The 19,316-nt window shown below is 47.6% G+C and overlaps 1 protein-coding gene across 1 annotated transcript in view; it reads left to right on the top strand.

The window, feature by feature from the left end:
• The window catches only part of LOC144507758 (complement C3-like), a 111,454-nt gene that overhangs the window by 50,396 nt on the left and 41,742 nt on the right, over positions 1–19,316 (top strand). Inside the window, exons 21-25 of the mRNA XM_078235027.1 lie at positions 1,014–1,226; positions 4,823–4,874; positions 5,331–5,417; positions 10,724–10,927; positions 14,090–14,165. Coding sequence (XP_078091153.1) covers positions 1,014–1,226; positions 4,823–4,874; positions 5,331–5,417; positions 10,724–10,927; positions 14,090–14,165 — 632 coding nt within the window. The remainder of the gene's footprint in view (positions 1–1,013; positions 1,227–4,822; positions 4,875–5,330; positions 5,418–10,723; positions 10,928–14,089; positions 14,166–19,316) is intronic.

The following is a 19,316-nucleotide window of genomic DNA, read 5'->3' as shown; positions in this document are numbered from 1 at the left end:
CTGGTGAACCTTCTTGGCACTCTCTCCAAAGCTTCCACATCCTTATGATAGTGTGGCGACCAGAACTGCACGCAATGCTCCAAATGCTGCCTAACCAAGATTTTCAGAAAGAATGCTTCCAATGGTGGGGGAGTCCAGAATCAGGGATCATAGTTTCAGGATAAGGGGTAAACCTTTTAGGACTGAGGTGAGGAGAAATTTCTTCACCCCGAGGGTGGTGAATGTGTGGAATTCACTACCACAGAAAGTAGTTGAGGCCAAAACGTTGTGTGATTTCAGGAAGAAATTAGATATAGCTCTTGGGGTTAAAGGGATCAAGGGATATGGGGAGAAGGGGGAATCAGGATTCTGAATTCAATGATCAGCCATGATCATAATGAATGGCAGAGCAGGCCCGAATGGCCTACTCTCTCTTTTTGTTTCTATGTTTATATGTTACATGTTTATATGTTTGGGGGCGGCACAGTGGTTAGCACTGCTGCCTCACAGCGCCAGGGACCCGGTTGGGGTTGATTCCCAGCTTGGGTCCCTGTCTGTGTGGAGTTTGCACGTTCTCCCCGTGTCTGCGTGGGTTTCCTCCGGGTTCTCCAGTTTCCTCCCACAGTCTGAAAAGTGTGCGGGTTAGGTGGATTGGCCGTGATAAATTGCCCCTTAGTGTCAGGGGGACGAGCTAGGGTAAATGCATGGGGTTGTGGAGCTAGGATGGGTGGGATTGTGGTCGGTGCCTCACAGCGCCAGCGACCCGGGTTCGATTCCCAGCTTGGGTCACTTTCTATGTGGAATTTGTACGCTCTCCCCATGTCTGCGTGGGTTTCCTCCGGTTTTGTCCCACAGTCTGAAAGGTGTGCTGGTTAGGGTGCATTGGCCGTGCTAAATTCTCCCTCAGTGTACCTGAACAGGAGTGTGGCGACTGGGGGATTTTCACAGTAACTTCATTGCAGTGTTAATGTAAGCCTTCCTTGTGACTAATAAATAAACTTAACTTCATAATTTAATTGTATTTTACATTCTAGGCACGTGTGGAGTTTCCGTACAATGAAAACCTTTGCAGCAGTGCAAAGCAGACAGCGAGATTCAGAATTGAAGTTAAAATCCCCGCTAAAGGATCCATTGCTGTGCCGTATGTGATAGTCCCATTGATCATTGGAGAAATAGATATTGAAGTCAAAGCTTCAGTCTACGACAGGCTTGTTTCTGATGGCGTGCGGAAAAGGCTTCGAGTGGTAGTAAGTATGACAATTCTGGATGTTCTTAGAACTAAAGACAATACTAATTTACTGATTTGGATCATACAATGTTTCCAATTTGGAATGAGATTCCAGTAAAATATCTGGAATTAAGAACCTACTGATGACCATGAAACAATTGTCGGAAAAACCCATCCGGTTCACTAATGTCCTTTAGGGAAGGAAATCTGCCGCCCTTACCCGGTCTGGCCTACATGTGACTCCAGAGCCACAGCAATGTGGTTGACTCTCAACTGCCCTCCAAGGGCAACGAGGGATGGGTAATAAATGCTGGCCCAGTCAGCGACGCCCATGTCCCGTGAATGAATAAGAAAATATATAACCAATAAACCATAAACAACTGTCTGAAACAGAATTTTCTGCTGTTGTACATCTGCACATTTTTACAACAAAGTACAAAGACCATTACAGCAGAGAACAGGCCCTTCGGCCCACCAAGCCAGTGCTGATTCCTAATCCTTGTTTGGACTCACTATTTATTGCCCATACGCAATTTCTATCCCTCTGTTTGCCTCCCGCTCATGTCTCTATCAAGATACACCTTGAACGTTGCTAACGTGCCTGCTTCGAGTGGACGTGGAGAGGATGTTTCCACTAGTAGGAAAAACTAGAACCAGAGGGCACAACCTCAGGCTAAAGGGACGATCCTTTAAAACAGAGATGAGGAGGAATTTTCTTCAGCCAGAGAGTGGTGAATGTGTGGAACTCTTTGCCGCAGAAGGCTGTGGAGGCCAGGTCATTGAGTGTCTTTAAGACAGAGATAGATAGGTTCTTGATTAATAAGGGGATCAGGGGTTATGGGGAAAAGGCAGGAGAATGGGGATGAGAAAAATATCAGCCATGATTGAATGGCGGAGCAGACTCGATGGGCCGAGTGGCCTAATTCTCCTCCTACGTTTTATGGTCTTATTATGGTCTTATGGTCTTCCATAACCTCCACTGGCAGTGCGCCCCAGGTACCCACCATCCTCTGTGTGAAAAACCTTCCCTGCACGTCTCCCCTCAACTTACCCCCCTCTCACCTTGAACCTGTGCCCTCTTGTAGTTGATCTTTCCACCCTGGGAAAAACCTCTGACTATCCACCCTATCTACGCCTCTCATAATTTTGTAGTCCTCAATCAGGTTTACCCATCAGCCTCTGCGTTTCCAATGGAAACAATCCGAGTTTATCCAACCTCTCCTCATACCTAAAACCCACCAGACCAGGCAACATCCTGGTGACCCAGCTTTGCACTCTCTCCAAAGTGTCCGCGCCCTTCTGGTAGTGTGGTGACCAGAAGTGCACGCAATATTCCAGATGCGGCCTAACTGAAGTTTTGCTGTAACATAATTTGCCAACTTTTGCACTCAGTGCCTCGGCTGGTGAAGGCCTTCTTGTTCTTCTTGGGCACAGGTTTAAGGTGAGAGAGGAGAGATACAAAAGGGTCCAGAGGGGCAATTTTTTCACACAGAGGCTGCTAAGTGCCTGGAACAAGCTGCCAGAGGTAGTAGTAGAGGCGGGTACAATTTTGTCTTTTAAAAAGCATTTAGACAGTTACATGGGTACAATGGGTATAGAGGGATATGGGCCAAATGCGGGCAATTGGGATTAGCTTAGGGCTTTATAAAAAAGGGGCGGCATGGACAAGTTGGGCTGAAGGGCCTGTTTCCATGTTGTAAACCTCTATGATTCTATGGGCCCGATTTTACCATTTTCATTCTCAGTGCTGAATCTGGGTGTAATTCAGATCCGATTTGGAAACCTGCTCTCTGGCGCCCCCCATACACACTCAGCCTGAAGAAAACATCGCGGGTCCCATTCGCGCTGTGGGCGGGGCTTCGCGCACCCCAAACGATCGGAGCTCCGAACGGCGCATGCGCAGTTAGAAAAAAATTTGAAAAAGCGCGCCCGTGTCAGATCGCTCCCGGGCCGCAGAAAGCGGAGAAAGCGGCCCGGGAGGGAAAAGTGGGAGCGATGGACCCCACACACATCACTGTCCCCCTTATCCACCCCCCCCACTACCCACACACATCACTGTCCCCCTTATCCACCCCCCCCACTACCCACACACATCACTGTCCCCCTTATCCAACCCCCCACTACCCACACACATCACTGTCCCCCTTATCCACCCCCCCCACTACCCACACACATCACTGTCCCCCTTATCAACCCCCCCCCACTACCCACACATATCACTGTCCCCCTTATCCAACCCCCCCAACTATCCACAGACATCAGTGTCCCCCTTATCCACTCACCCCCACTACCCACACACATCACTGTCCCCCTTATCAATCCCCCCAACACCCACACACATCACTGTCCCCCTTATCCACCCCCCCCACTACCCACACACATCACTGTCCCCCTTATCCACCCCCCCCCCACTACCCACACACATCACTGTCCCCCTTATCCACCCCCCACTACCCACACACATCACTGTCCCCCTTATCCACCCCCCCCACTACCCACACACATCACTGTCCCCCTTATCCACCCACCCCCACTACCCACACACATCACTGTCCCCCTTATCCACCCCCCCACTACCCACACACATCACTGTCCCCCTTATCCACCCACCCCCACTACCCACACACATCACTGTCCCCTTATCCACCCCCCCACGACCCACACACATCACTGTCCCCCTTATCCACCCCCCCACCACCCACACACATCACTGTCCCCCTTATCCACCCCCCCACTACCCACACACATCACTGTCCCCCTTATCCACACCCCCACCACCCACACACATCACTGTCCCCCTTTTCCACCCCCCCACCACCCACACACATCACTGTTCCCCTTTATCAACCGCCCCCCCACCGATCGCCCGCAGAGTGGCAGCGGACCCCTCTGCCCTCCCTGCCCCCCCCACCAGAAATCCATCTGCTCCCCCCCCCCCCACCAGTGAGCGATCGGCCCTCCCCTCCTCCCCCCCACCAGAGATACACCTTACCCGCCTCCCCCCTTCACCCCCCCCCACCCTCCAGACAATGATCTGGCCTCACTTCCCGCCCCCCCCCCCCCCACCGCCCCACCCAGAGAATGCTCTGACCTCACTCACCCCCCCCACCCCCCATAGGAACAGCTGACCCACCTCGTCCTCCCTCCCCCCAGACAACGATCAGCCTTCCTCCCCACCAGAGATAGATCTGACCCGCCTCCTCCTCCCCCCCCCCCCCCGCCCCCCAACCAGACCATGATCTGGCCTCACTCCCCTCCCTCCTCCCCAACCAGAGAATGATCTGCCCTAAACCTTCAATCTATCCACATCCTGCTGGACCCTTTGACAATCCTCGTCACTATCCGCAACCCCGCCAATTCCTGTGTCATGGGCAGATGATCCGCACAAAAACAGACACTGCGTATAGGTATTCGAGCTGCTTGCTGGTTCTGTCAGTTACAACTAAGCGTAGGGTGTGGACCATATCCAGGATGAATGATAATGACACTGGTTGGGAGAAATTGTCTTATTAACAATGTGTTAATCTAGAGTTTCATAGCAGCTTAAGCAGAAATATTAGACCCAGAAGAAATCTGGCTCTATCATATTCATTTCTTTCCATTTTTTTCTTTTAGCCAGAAGGGAAAAGAGTCGATTCTGTGAAAACTTACGAATTGGATCCGAAAGGTTAGTTCCTTGTTCACTATTAACATTCTAATAAGTTAATTTCATTAGTGTCACAAGTAGGCTTACATTAACACTGCAATGAAGTCACTGTGAGAATCCACTTGTCGCCACACTCCGGCGCCTGTTCGGGTACACCGAGGGAGAATTTAGCACGGCCAATGCACCCTAACCAGCACGTCTTTCTCTTTGTGGGAGGAAACCAGAGCACCCGGAGGAAACCCACGCAGACACGGGGAGAACGTGCAGACAGTGACCCAAGCCTGGAATCGAACTCAGGTCCTGAGTGCTGTGGGGCAGAAGTGCTGACCACTGTGCCACCGTACCACCTGCGAATGACGTGGGCATGGAGAGGACAAATAAGAGAAAACCAACACAAACCAATAGTTGTTAAGAAAAGCAAAGATTTTGTTAAAAGATTTGATTGATTTTAATCAATACATTGTTTCTTTCATTTAGGTAAAGAACAAAGGGTTAATATTGATGCTGACATCCCAGGTGACATTGTTCCACACACAGAGCCGCTCTCGTTCATCAGTGTTCAAGGTACGTTGACTGGGGTGAGAGATCTTGTGTCCAAATAATCCGAGGCACTTTCTTGGGGCAGACACATTGTTCAAGTTTACCTGGCTTATGCAAATTTGAATATTCAAAATGACAGATTTTTTTTATTCCTTCGTGGGACATGGGCGTCGCTGGCTGGGCCAGTATTTATTGCCCATCCCGAGTTGCCCCTTGGGAAGGTGGCGGTGAGCCGCCATCTTGAATCGCTGCAGTCCACGTGCTGTGGGTTGACCCACAATGCTGTTGGGGGGGGAATCCCAGGATTTTGACCCAGTGACTGTGAAGGAACGGCCGAGATATTTCCAAGTCAGGATGGGGAGTGGCTTGGAGGGGAACTTACAGGTGGCGGTGTCCCCAGACTGTGAGCGTTGCAGTTTTACTCTGGCTTTTCATTGCTTGAATAGAGATCCAATACGTAATGGAAAATACCCGTCATCGCGAATGAGGTTGGAAAAATCACTCGACACGTGGGTCTGTTCCAGTCGTCGAACGGTTTATTTTTACGTAGGCAGGAACGCAACCACTGAGCTCGCCATGTGGCCTCTTCACTGAACAAGGGAAATCTTATACACTTACTTCAGCCCATCCTGGTTGGCGACAAACCAACCACAATATTAATTGATTGCATACGTGTCCAATCAGTTAGGCATCATGTGCCTTCATGATCAACTCATGGACTTCTCTGGACCCTAAGATATAAAAGCAGCATTGGGCCATTCGGCTCATCATTTCTGCTCTGCCATTCAATCATGGCTGATAAGTTTCTCAATCCCATTCTCCCGCCTTTTCCCCGTAACGTTTGACCCCCTTACCAATCAAGAACCTATCCTTCTCTGTCCTAAATGCACTCAATGACCTGGCCTCCACAACCTTCTGTGGCAATAAATTCCACAGATTCACCACCCTCTGGCTGAAGAAATTCTTCCTCATCTCGGCTCTAAAGGGTCGTCCCTTTACTCTGAGACTGTTGCCCTCGGATCTTAATCTCTCCGACTAATGGAAACATCTTCCCCACGCCCAGTCTTTCCAGGCCTTTCATTATTCTGTAAGTTTCAATGAGTTCCCCCCCTCATCCTAAATTCTAAACTCCATCAAGTACAGACCCAGAGTCCTCAGACACTCCTCATACCGTCAAGCTTTTCATTCCCGAGATCATTCGCGTGAACCTCCCCTAGACCCCTCCAAGGCTGGCACATCCTTCTTTAGATACGGGGCCCAAAATTGCTCACAATATTCCAAATGCGGCCTCACCAGAGCCTTAGACAGCCTCAGGAGTACATCCCTGCTTTTGTATTCTAGTCCTCTCGAAATGAATGCTAACATTGCATTTGCCTTCCTAACGACCAACTCAACCTGCAAATTAACCTAAAGAGAATCCTGAATTAAGACCCCTCAGTCTTAATTCCGATTTCTGAATTCTCTCCCCGTTTAGGAAATAGTTTACGCTTCTAAAGGGTCGTTCCTTTACTCTGAGTCTGCTCGTCTCAGAGTGCTAGTCTCTCCTACTAATGGGAACATCTTCTCCACGTCCACTCTATCTCACGAGGTGTACCAGGCACCTTACATCAACCGTCCTTGGACCTTCACAACGGATCATTACACTCAGCCTATTCCCTTAGTTGGTTACTCAGTGCAGCTGCCTACATGCTGGTAAGAGGTGGTAATCAAGTTTAATGGTCCATGACTGTTGTCACCAGTAAGCAGTCATGGCAACAAATGGTTTTTATGTGGTTAAATTAGAGAAGTAGGGAAGTGTTGTTGCAATTGTGTAGGGTGTTGGTGAGACCACATCTGGAGTATTGTGTCCGGTTTTGGCCTTCTTATTTGAGGAAGAATGTGGTGGCATTGGAGGCAGTTCAGAGGAGCTTCACCAGATTGACTCTGAACAATAAAGAACGGTCCAGGACAGGAACAGGCCTATCGGCCCACCAAGCCTGTGCCGACACAGATGCCTCTCTAATCTAATATTTTCTTTCCTCTATGTGGTCCATAATCTCTCTATTCCCTGGGGATGAAGGGGTTGGTGTACTCGGAGAGATTAAACAGTTTGGGTTTGTACTCGCTGGAGTTTAGAAGGATGAGAGGGGATCTGATCGAGGTATATAAAATTCTAAAAGGGATTGATAAAGTAAATGTACACCAAATGTTTCCCTTTGTGGGGCAATCTGGAACAAGAGGTCACAGGTATAGGTTGAGAGGCGGTAGATTTAAAACTGAGATGAGGAGGAACTACTTCTCACAGAGGGTGGTGAATTTGTGGAACTCGCTGCCCCATAGCGCGGTGGAGTCTGAATCATTGAATGGGTTCAAGAAGGAGATGGATATATTTCTGATTTATGAAAAGGGAGATGGGGAACAGGTGGGGAGGTGGATTTGAGACCAGGGAGAGATCGGCCATGATCTGATTGGATGGCGGAGCGGCTCGAAGGGCTGAATTGCCTACTTCTGTTTCTAATTCCGATGTTCCTATTACTCAAGTCCCATAATGCCTCACATTCAATCTGCAGAGACTCAATTATAACAGAATACGTGGTTGCCCATAGTTACATCGGCCATGGCTGCTCCCAACATACCAATGGATTCTGTAATAATCCTTTTATTTTAACTCCTTGTAATATGAGTCAGAAAGTTTTCCCCCGCTTCGCAGTATCTTCCACAAGTCCATCAGATATAGGAGTAGAATGAGGCCATTCAGCCCATCGAGTCTGCTCCGCCATTCGATCATGGCTGATACGCTCCTCATCCCCATTTTCCTGCCTTCTCCCCATAACTCTTCAACCCATTACCAATTAAAAATCTGTCTAACTCCTCCTTAAATTTACTCACTGTCCCAGCATCCACCGCACTTTGGGGCAGCGAATTCCATAGATTCACAACCCTTTGGGAGAAGTAGTTTCTCCTCAACTCTGTTTTAAATTTGTTGCCCCTTATCCTAAAACTGTGACCTCTCGTCCTAGAATGTCCCACAAGAGGAAGCATCCGCTCCACGTCTACTTTAACCATACCTTTTATCATCTTGTATACCTCAATTTGATCTCCCCTCATTCTTCTAAATTCCAGAGAGTATCAGCCTAAACTGTTCAATCTCTCTTCATACAACAAACCCCTCATCTCTGGAATCAATCTAGTGAACCTCCTCTGAACTGCCTCCAATGCCACTACATCTTTCCCCAAATACGGGGACCAAAACTGTACACAATACTCCAGGTGCGGCCTCAACAATGCCTTGTATAGTTGCAACAATACTTCCTCACCTTTATATTCTATTCCTTTAGCTGTAAATGCCAACATTCTATTCACTTTTTTTATTATCTGCTGTACCTGCACGCTAGTTTTCTGTGACTCATGAACGAGGACACCCAGATCCCTCTGTATCCCGAAGTCTCTCCCCATTTAGATAATAAGTCCCCTTCCCATTTTTCCGATCAAAATGCATGACCTCACACTTATCCACGTTAATCTCCATTGATTTAAATTTACTTCTCAATGCCAGAAGGTAAATTATTTTGTGTCAATCCTCTTCAAGGCATAATCATAGAACTTTATATCCATTTGGTTCCTTCTCACTGTGCATTTTTATTGCCTAGGTTTGCAAGACAGGATTTTTTTTAGTATTTAAAAACTTGTGAATCTCTTCAGGATGTAACTATTGAGACTAAAAAGTATCTTTTTCAGGCGGGGAACTGCGCTAAAACAATTGTATGTTGTGAACTTCTCAGTAATTTATAAACTGTCTAATCTTAGGTATTGCTTTAAAAGAGGTTGGGGTGGCACAGTGGTTAGCATTGCTGCCTCACAGTGTCAGGGACCGGGTTCAATTCCCGGATTGGGTCACTGTCTGTGTGGAGTTTGCACATTCTGCCCGTGTCTGCGTGGGTTTCCTCCGGGTGCTCCGGTTTCCTCTCACAGTCCAAAGATGTGCGGGTTAGGTGGATTGGCCATGCTAAATTGCCCTGTAGTGTCAGGAGGACTAGCTAGGGTAAATGCATGGGGTTATGGGGATAGGGCCTGGGTGGGATTGTGGTTGGTGCAGACTCGATGGACCGAATGGCCTCCTTCTGCACGTTAGAATGCTGTGATTTTTCGGTTGTGCTCGCCCCGAAACCGGAAAATCCTGCCCCGGTTCAACGGACCTTTCTATGGTCTGCACCTCGCCCGCTCCGATTCGCGTGGCAGGCGGAATGGGGAGATTAGCCCCATTATGTCAAAATTATTACATCTTGAACTCATTGGGAGATTGGCAAGAATGCCGAATGTGAAATCAACTACAATTTATACCTGATGCGAAGAGAGTTCTGATTTATTGGCAAATGGACGCTGATTGGTAGAGGTGTTGCCATGGAGAATGTACTTGTTAACCAATGACTGACAGTTAACTGTTAAGCTTTGTTTAAATTCAAACCAGGCAGGTCGACTCTGATTGGTCAGAGTCCAAATGGCCAGCGTAAGAATTACACTGACCATCAGCCTAAGATCATCAGTCAGGCTCTCAGTGTGGTGCACTTTGGCATTCTAGAAGCGAAATAATTTAATACCGAGAGCCCTGATCTTTACACACAGAAGAAACATATTCACACACTGTGCCTGCTTTGGCTGGCCACAAGATGACCTTTATGCTCTGATTCATTCCCAGGGCAATGACTTGACCAATCAGAGTCAACCTACCCGATTTGAATTTAAAAGAAACTTGGCAGTTAACTGTTAACAGTTGCATTCTCCATGGCAACACCTCTACCAATCAAAGCCTATTTGCCAACCAATCTCTTCTCATCAAATATAAGTTGTTGTTGCCTTCACTTTTGGTTTTCTTGCAAATGTCCTAATGAATGTAAGGTGAAAAGTTTCAAGATTTTTTTTTCCAGTGAATTTAAGTTCCGTACTCCCAAACGACTAAACCTGCTAATCTTTGTCCCTTTTTTTTTGATGTGGAGATGCCAGCGTTGGACTGGGATGGGCACAGTAAAGAGTCTCACAACACCAGGCTAAAGCCCCATAGTTTTATTTGAAATCATAAGCTTTCGGAGCACTGCCCCTTCCTCAGGCACACACCTGATGAAGGAGCAGCGCTCTGAAAGCTCGTGATTCCAAATGAATCTGTTGGACTTTAACCTGGCGTTGTGAGACTTCTTACTGTGCCCATTGTTTTGGTAAAATTCCCCCCATTTATCCATTTCTCTCGGCACAATTTCCGTCTGACCTGCGTGATATTTTCAGCATCTTTTAATCAGATTTCGAGCATCTGCACGATATTGCTTTGTACTTATGAACGTATTTTGTTCACGAAACAGGAGACATTTTAGCGCAAACAATTGAAAACACTATTGATGGAGCAAAACTGAAGCATCTAATTCGAGTCCCTTCTGGCTGCGGAGAGCAGAATATGGCATCGATCACCCCAGTTGCGATTGTCACCAACTATCTGGACAAAACCCGGCAATGGGAAAGGGTTGGAATAGATCGTAGAGATGCTGCACTGAAGCTCATTCAACAAGGTACACATCGCTATTCTCATATACAAGATTGTTAAGATAAGGATGATCTTGTTTTTTGGAATTTGAATTTTACGGGTTGATGCCCATTGAGACTCGATGGATATTGAGACTGTCACTGATGGCATAACGTAAGTCAGGCTCAGAATAGAGGCTTCAGTTGAAAATGTGACAGATGAAATAGAGGTAGAGGTCTTGGAGGTTTACAGCATGGAAAGAGGCTCTTCAGCCCAACCTGTCCATGCTGCCCCTTTTTTTAACCATTATGCTAGTCCCAATTGCCCGCATTTGACCCGCATCTCTCTATACCCATCGTACCCATGTAACTGTCTAAATGCTTTTTAAAAGACAAAATTGTACCCGCCTCTACTACTGCCTCTGGCAGCTCATTCCAGACGCTCATCACCCTCTGTGTGAAAAAATTGCCCCTCTGGATACTTTTGTATCTCTCCCCTCTCACCTTAAACCTATGCCCTCTTGTTTCGGACTCCCCTACCTTTGGGAAAAAAACGTCGACTCTCCACCCTATCAACGCCCCTCATTATTTTACAAACCTCAATAAGATCAGCCCTAAACCTCCTACGCTCCAGGGAAAAAAGTCCCAGTCTATCCAGCCTCTCCTTATAACTCAAACCATCAAGTCCCGGTAGCATCCTAGTAAATCTTTTCTGCACTCTTTCTAGTTTAATAATATCCTTTCTATAATGTGACCAGAACTGTACACAGTTGATGATTGGTTTGATTTAATATGTCACATGTATTGGGATACAGTGAAAAGTATTGTTTCTTGCACACTATACAGACAAAGCATACCGTTCATAGAGTACATAGGGGAGAAGGAAAGGAGAGGATGCAGAATGTAGTATTGCAGTTACAGGTAGGGTGAAGAGAAAGATCAGCTTAATATATGTTGGGACTCTTCAAAAGCCTGTTGACAGCAGGGAAGAAATTGATTTTGATATAGATTTGATATAGGCTTTGGTGAGGAACACCAGCCAAGATGTACATGCAAAGAGATGTAGAGGGAACTAACAAAGGCAAAGTCGAGACATGTCCTGGTCATAACCTGACAACAGGGAGAAAAGACTATATATAATAACTCCTGGATTCTGCTGTGAAGGAACTGTGCTTTTATTACACAAAATGAAATTAAGCAATAACCACAGGCCTGTGGTGAGCACAACAGGCCCCAACTGGGCCTAAAAGGTTAATGGACCCTCTCAGGGTCTTGCTTTATAAAGGGCTCGGTATACGAGCTCCAGCTAATTACCAATCGCCAGGGAGTTTGTATTCACTGGACCCAACTTTGAGGTCAATTAGTCCAAAGATGTGTGGGTTAGGTTGATTGGCCATGCTAAATTGACCCTAGCGTCAGGGGGATTAGCAGGGTAAATATGAGGGGTTACGGGAATAGGGCCTGGGTGGGATTGGTGCAGACTCGATGGGCCAAATGGCCTCCTTCTGCACGGTGGGGATTTTGATTAGTGATTCCCCCCATGCAGATCATGGGGGTTATCACACTGTACATGGCCAAAGTTACAATTGGAGGCTTTATGATTGGATGAATCCATCTCATTGACAGAATGGAGTTAGCTTGGAGCATCAGGTTTGGAGACCGTGTAAAGTGGAATTGGATCGAGGAACCATTTGTTGGCCTTGACCCTGCTTGTAATGCCCTCCCTGCCCTTTGCCACCGCATTGGGGGGGGGGGGTTTCCTGTACGGGGGCTGCTGCTGCACACCTTCCTTTGCCTGTTGCCTGGACATGCCTTGGTGTGCCTTGTTGCCGTCCGATGGCAGAGGCCCCCATTGGAGGTCCCCCTATGGATGGATGCTCCCCCACTACCTTGGGGATCTGTGGTGGAAACCAGTGCAATGCCGCAGTTCCACACAACCGTAGGCTGCACTGGTTCACAGGCTCCCAAGAAACCTGCCCTTTTTGTGGTCTTGCGAAATCCGTGGTCCATGTCTACGCTTTGTGCCATAGGCTGCAGTCCCTTTTTAGTTATCTTAAAAACCTTTTCTTGGTGTCTTGTTTGCACTTCAGCCCCACGCTCCTGATCTACGGGTACCCAGTGCGGAGGGGGACAGGGAACGCAGAGGACCTCCTTGTGAATCTGCTCTTGGGCCTGGCTAGACTTGCCATAAACAGGTCCAGGCAGCGGGCAACCGATGGGGTCGTCCGACCTGACTGCCCCTTTACCGTGGCTACATTCGCGGCCGGGTGTTCCTGGAGAGGGGCCGCGCGGTGTCCGAGGGCATTGTCACGGCTTCCATTCCCATTTTTTGATTTGATTTGATTTGATTTATTATTGTCACATGTATTAACATACAGTGAAAAGTATTGTTTCTTGCGCGCTATACAGACAAAGCATACCGTTCATAGAGAAGGAAACAAAAGAGTGCAGAATGTAGTGTTACAGTCATAACTAGGGTGTAGAGAAAGATCAACTTAATGCAAGGTAGGTCCATTCAAAAGTCTGACAGCAGCAGGGAAGAAGCTGTTCTTGAGTCGGTTGGTACGTGACCTCAGACTTTTGTATCTTTTTCCCGACGGAAGAAGGTGGAAGAGAGAATGTCCGGGGTGCGTGGCATCTTAATTATGCTGGCTGCTTTGCCGAGGCAGCGGGAAGTGTAGACGGAGCCAATGGATGGGAGGCTTGAGTGATGGATTGGGCTACATTTCATGACCTTTTGTAGTTCCTTGCGGTCTTGGGCAGAGCAGAAGCCATACCAAGCTGTGATACAAATAGAAAGAATGCTTTCTATGGCGCACCCGTAAAAGTTGGGCACCGCAGGGGCTGAGATGTATTATTGAACCGACTAACCACGTTTTAGTTTATTGTTTTCAGTTACTTTGTTTTTTGGTTCGGGCGGTTCCCTCCTGTTTTGGGGGCTGCGCCTTTTAATTTGTCCCTCAGTTAATTTGATTTACTTTATTGGTTTGGCTAACAAGATCGACTCCGGTTGCCATTTCGCTGTTTGAGACTGGCTTTGATTAGTGAATATTTTCTGCGGGTTTTCAGATTCTTTCCCTATTTTCTCTGATTGTGTATTCTGTGGCCAGATCACTCATTGTCAAAATTCTCTTTCTGATTCTGATTTCAGATTTCCAGTGTTGGTAGATTTTTGTCTTTTTTTAAATTTCGACTTGTTCTCCTCTCAGGTTATACTCAACAATTGGCATATCGCAAAGCTGACGGCACTTATGCAGCATGGACACATAAACCTTCTAGCACGTGGTATGTTATTGAATTATATGTTTCCTTTCTCCCATCTCTTTCTGACAATATTGTTTCAATCTTATCGAATCTTGCTTCTGTGAAATGTCTTGGGATGTTTTGGAGCCATTGGACACCGTTCATAGAGAAGGAAAGGAGAGAGTGCAGAATGTAGTGTTACAGTCATAGCTAGAGTGTAGAGAAAAATCAACTTAATGCGAGGTAGGTCCATTCAAAAGTCTGACGGCAGCAGGGAAGAAGCTGTTCTTGAGTCGGTTGGTACGTGACCTCAGACTTTTGTATCTTTTTTCCAAAGGAAGAAGGTGGAAGAGAGAATGTCCGGGGTGCGTGGGGTCCTTAATTATGCTGGCTGCTTTGCCGAGGCAGCAGGAAGTGGAGACAGAGTCAATGGATGGGAGGCTGGTTTGTGTGATGGATTAGGCTACATTCACGACCTCTTGTAGTTCCTTGTGGTCTTGGGCAGAGCAGGAGCCATACCAAGTTGTGATAGAACCAGAAAGAATGCTTTCGATGGTGCATCTGTAAAAGTTGGTGAGAGTCGTAGCTGACATGCCAAATTTCCTTAGTCTTCTGAGAAAGTAGAGGCGTTGGTGGGCTTTCATAACTACAGTGTTGGCATGGGGGGACCAGGACAGGTTGTTGGTGATCTAGACACCTAAAAACGTGAAGCTCTCGACCCTTTCTACTTCGTCCCCATTGATATAGACAGGGGCATGTTCTCCTTTACGCTTCCTGAAGTCGATGACAATCTCTTTCGTTTTATTGACATTGAGGATGACATTCTGTGGATGATGTATGAGGAGAGATTGAACAGTTTGGGCTGGTACTCGCTGGAGTTTAGAAAGATGAGAGGGGATCTGATCGAGGGATATAAATTTTTTAAAAGGAATTGATAAAGTAAAGCTGGTTCAGAATCCTGGAATTCCCTCACTGACGGCATTGTGGCTCAACCCACAGAACACGGACTGCAGCGATTCAAGATGGCAGCTCACCACCACCTTCTCAAGGGCAACTAGGGATGGGCAATAAATGCTGACCTAACCAGAGACATCCATGTCCCATGAATGAATTTTTAAAAATGTAGACCAAATGTTTCCCCTTGTGGGACAGTCTCAAACAAGAGGTCACAGGTATAGGTTGAGAGGCGATAGATTTAAAACTGAGATGAGGAGGAACTACTTCTCGCAGAGGGTGGTGAATTTGTGGAACTCGTTGCCCCATCGCGCGGTGGGGTCTGAATCATTGAATGGTTTTAAGAGGGAGATAGACATATTTCTGATAAAAAAAGGATAAGAGGATTTGGGAAACAGGTGGGGAGATGGATTTTTTAAATCATGTTTCAGGTGGTATACAACTGCAAGTTGCTGCTTCTGCCTTTGGACTAATGAGATTGGTATCAAAAATTTAAATATGTACTACTAGGAGTATAGGACCATAAGATACAGGAGAAGAATTAGGCCATTCGGCCCATCGAGTCTGCTCCGCCATTCGATCATGGCTGATAGGTTTCTCAACCCCATTCTCCCTCCTTTTCCCTGTAACCTTTGATCCCCTGACCAAACAAGAACCTACCCATCTCTGCCTTCAATACACTCAATGACCCGGCCTCCTCTGTGGCAATGAATTCCACAGATTCACCACCCTCTGACTGAAGAAATTCCTCCTCATCTCGGGTCTAAAGGATCATCCCTTTACTCTGAGGCTGTGCCCTCGGATCCTATAGGTACTGCTGACATAGGTAGGAAGAGGGAAGGGGTCATGAAAAGAGAATATAGGGAGTTAGGTAGACAGCTGAGAAAGAGGAATGCAAAGGTAGTAATCTCGGGATTGCTGCCTGTGCCGCGGGAGAGTGAGAACAGGAATCGGTGGAGAATGAATGCGTGGCTGAGGGACTGGAGCAAGGGACAAGGATTTGGGTACTTGGATCATTGGGACCTCTTTAGGGGCAGGTGTGACCTGTTTAAAAAAGACGGGTGGCACTTGAATCCCAGGGGGACCAATATCCTGGCGGGAAGGTTGGCTAAGGCTACTGGAGAGACTTTAAACTAGAAAGGTTGGGGGGAGGGAATCGAAATGAGGGGACTGAGAGCGAGGAGGTTAGCTCGCAAATAGATAAGGAATGTAAACAGGGTAAGAGGGAGGTTAGACGAGTGATGGAGAAGGGAAGTGCTCAGGCTGAAGGTCTGAGATGTGTCTATTTTAATGCCAGGAGTGTAGTGAATAAAGTGGATGAGCTTAGAGCGTGGATTGCTGCTTCGAATTGTGATGTGGTGGCCATTACGGAGACTTGGATGTCTCAGGGACAGGACTGGGTGCTTCAGGTGCCGGGTTTTAGATGTTTCAGGAAGGACAGGGAGGGAGGCAAGAGAGGGGGGGGAGTGGCACTGTTGATCAGGGATAGTGTCACGGCTGTAGAGAAGGTGGACGCCGTGGAGGGATTGACTACGGAGTCTCTGTGGGTGGAGGTGAGGAACAGGAAGGGGTCGGTAACGTTGCTGGGTGTTTTCTATAGGCCGCCCAATAGTAACAGAGATGTTGAGGAGCAGATGGGGAAACAGATCCTGGAGAGATGTAGGAATAACAGAGTTGTCGTGATGGGAGATTTTAATTTCCCAAACATAGATTGGAATATCCCTAGGGCTAGGGGTTTGGATGGAGAGGAGTTTGTTAGGTGTGTCCAGGAGAGTTTCCTGACACAGTATGTGGATAAGCCTACTAGAGGAGAGGCTGTACTTGATCTGGTGCTGGCTAATGAACCTGGACAGGTGGAGGATCTCTCAGTGGGTGAGCATCTTGGGGATAGCGATCATAATTCTATCTCCTTCACGATAGCATTGGAAAGAGATAGGATCAGGCAGGCTAGGAAAGTGTTTCTCTGGAGTAAAGGGAAATACAGTGTCATCAGGGAGGAAATTAGACGGGTAAATTGGAAGGAGGCATTCTTGGGGAAAAGTACCGAAGGAAAGTGGAGGATTTTCAAGGAATGTTTGTCTGGAGCTCTGCATGACAACGTTCCGATGAGACAGGGGGGTGTTGGTAGGGTACGGGAACCGTGGTGCACGAAGGTTGTGATGAACCTGGTGAATAAGAAAAGAGAGGCGTACAGAAGGTTCAGAGAGCTAGGAGGTGTTAAGGATTTAGAGGAGTATACGGGATGTAGGAAGGAGCTTAAGAAGGAAATTAGGAGAGCGAGAAGGGGTCATGAGAAGGCCTTGGCGGGTAAGGTTAAGGAGAATCCCAAGGCTTTCTACAAATATGTCAAGAGTAAAAGGATGAGATGTGAAGGCATAGGACCCTTAAAAGGTGAAGGGGGAAAAGTTTGTGCGGAACCGTTAGAAATGGCGGAGCTGCTTAATGAATACTTTACCTCGGTATTCACGGTGGAAAGGGATCTGGGTGGTTGTACTGCTGGTTTGCGGTGGACAGAAAGGATCGAGCATGTGGACATAAAGAAAGAGGATGTGTTGGAACTATTGAATGGCATCAAGGTTGGTAAGTCGCCGGGACCGGATGGGATGTACCCCAGGTTACTGTGGGAGGCGAGGGAGGAGATTGCGGAGCCTTTGGCGATGATCTTTGCATCGTCGATGGAGACGGGAGAGGTTCCGGAGGATTGGAGGATTGCAGATGTGGTCCCTATATTCAAGAAAGGGAACAGGGACAGCCCGGGAAATTACCGACCGGTGAGTCTAACCTCAGTGGTTGGTAAGTTGATGGAGAGGATCCTGAGAGACAGGATTTATGATCATCTAGAGAAGTTTAGTATGATCAAAAGTAGTCAGCACGGCTTTGTCAAGGGCAGGTCGTGCCTTACAAGCCTGGTTGAGTTCTTTGAAAATGTGACCAAACACATTGACGAAGGAAGAGCGGTGGATGTGGTCTATATGGACTTCAGCAAGGCGTTCGATAAGGTCCCCCATGCAAGACTTCTTGAGAAAGTGAGAGGGCATGGGATCCAAGGGGCTGTTGCCTTGTGGATCCAGAACTGGCTTGCCTGCAGAAGGCAGAGAGTGGCTGTGGAGGGGTCTTTCTCTGCATGGAGGTCAGTGACCAGTGGAGTGCCCCAGGGATCTGTTCTGGGACCCTTGCTGTTTGTCATTTTCATAAATGACCTGGATGAGGAAGTGGAGGGATGGGTTGGTAAGTTTGCTGACGACACCAAGGTAGGTGGTGTTGTGGATAGTTTGGAGGGATGTCAGAAGTTGCAGCGAGACATAGATAGAATGCAAGACTGGGCGGAGAAGTGGCAGATGGACTTCAACCCGGATAAGTGTGTGGTGATCCATTTTGGCAGATCCAATGGGATGAAGCAGCAGTATAATATGAAGGGTACCATTCTTAGCAGTGTAGAGGATCAGAAGGACCTTGGGGTCCGGGTCCATAGGACTCTTAAATCGGCCTCGCAAGTGGAGGATGCGGTCAAGAAGGCGTACGGCGTACTGGCCTTCATTAATCGAGGGATTGAGTTTAGGAGTCGGGAGATAATGCTGCAGCTTTATAGGACCCTGGTTAGACCCCACTTGGAGTACTGCGCGCAGTTCTGGTCACCTCATTACAGGAAAGATGTTGAAGCCATTGAAAGGGTGCAGAGGAGATTTACAAGGATGTTGCCTGGATTGGGGGGCATGCCTTATGAGGATAGGTTGAGGGAGCTTGGTCTCTTCTCCCTGGAGAGACGAAGGATGAGAGGTGACCTGATAGAGGTTTACAAGATGTTGAGAGGTCTGGATAGGGTAGACTCCCAGAGGCTATTTCCAAGGGCTGAAATGGTTGCTACGAGAGGACACAGGTTTAAGGTGCTGGGGGGTAGGTACAGAGGAGATGTCAGGGGTAAGTTTTTCACTCAGAGGGTGGTGGGTGAGTGGAATCGGCTGACGTCGGTGGTGGTGGAGGCAAACTCGTTGGGGTCTTTTAAGAGACTTCTGGATGAGTACATGGGATTTAATGGGATTGAGGGCTATAGATAGGCCTAGAGGTGGGGATGTGATCGGCGCAACTTGTGGGCCGAAGGGCCTGTTTGTGCTGTGGCTTTCTATGTTCTATGTTCTATGTTCTAATCTCTCCGACTAATGGAAACACCTTCCCCATGTCCAGTCTATCCAGGCCTTTCAGTATCCTGTAAGTTTCAATGGGATCCCCCCTCATCCTTCT

The sequence above is a fragment of the Mustelus asterias genome, chromosome 19, assembly GCF_964213995.1.
Source record: "Mustelus asterias chromosome 19, sMusAst1.hap1.1, whole genome shotgun sequence".
In the NCBI taxonomy this organism is placed as follows: Eukaryota; Metazoa; Chordata; class Chondrichthyes; order Carcharhiniformes; family Triakidae; genus Mustelus; species Mustelus asterias.
The sequence above is the reverse complement of the archived record's forward strand: the minus strand, read 5'-3'. Positions and strand labels throughout refer to the sequence as shown.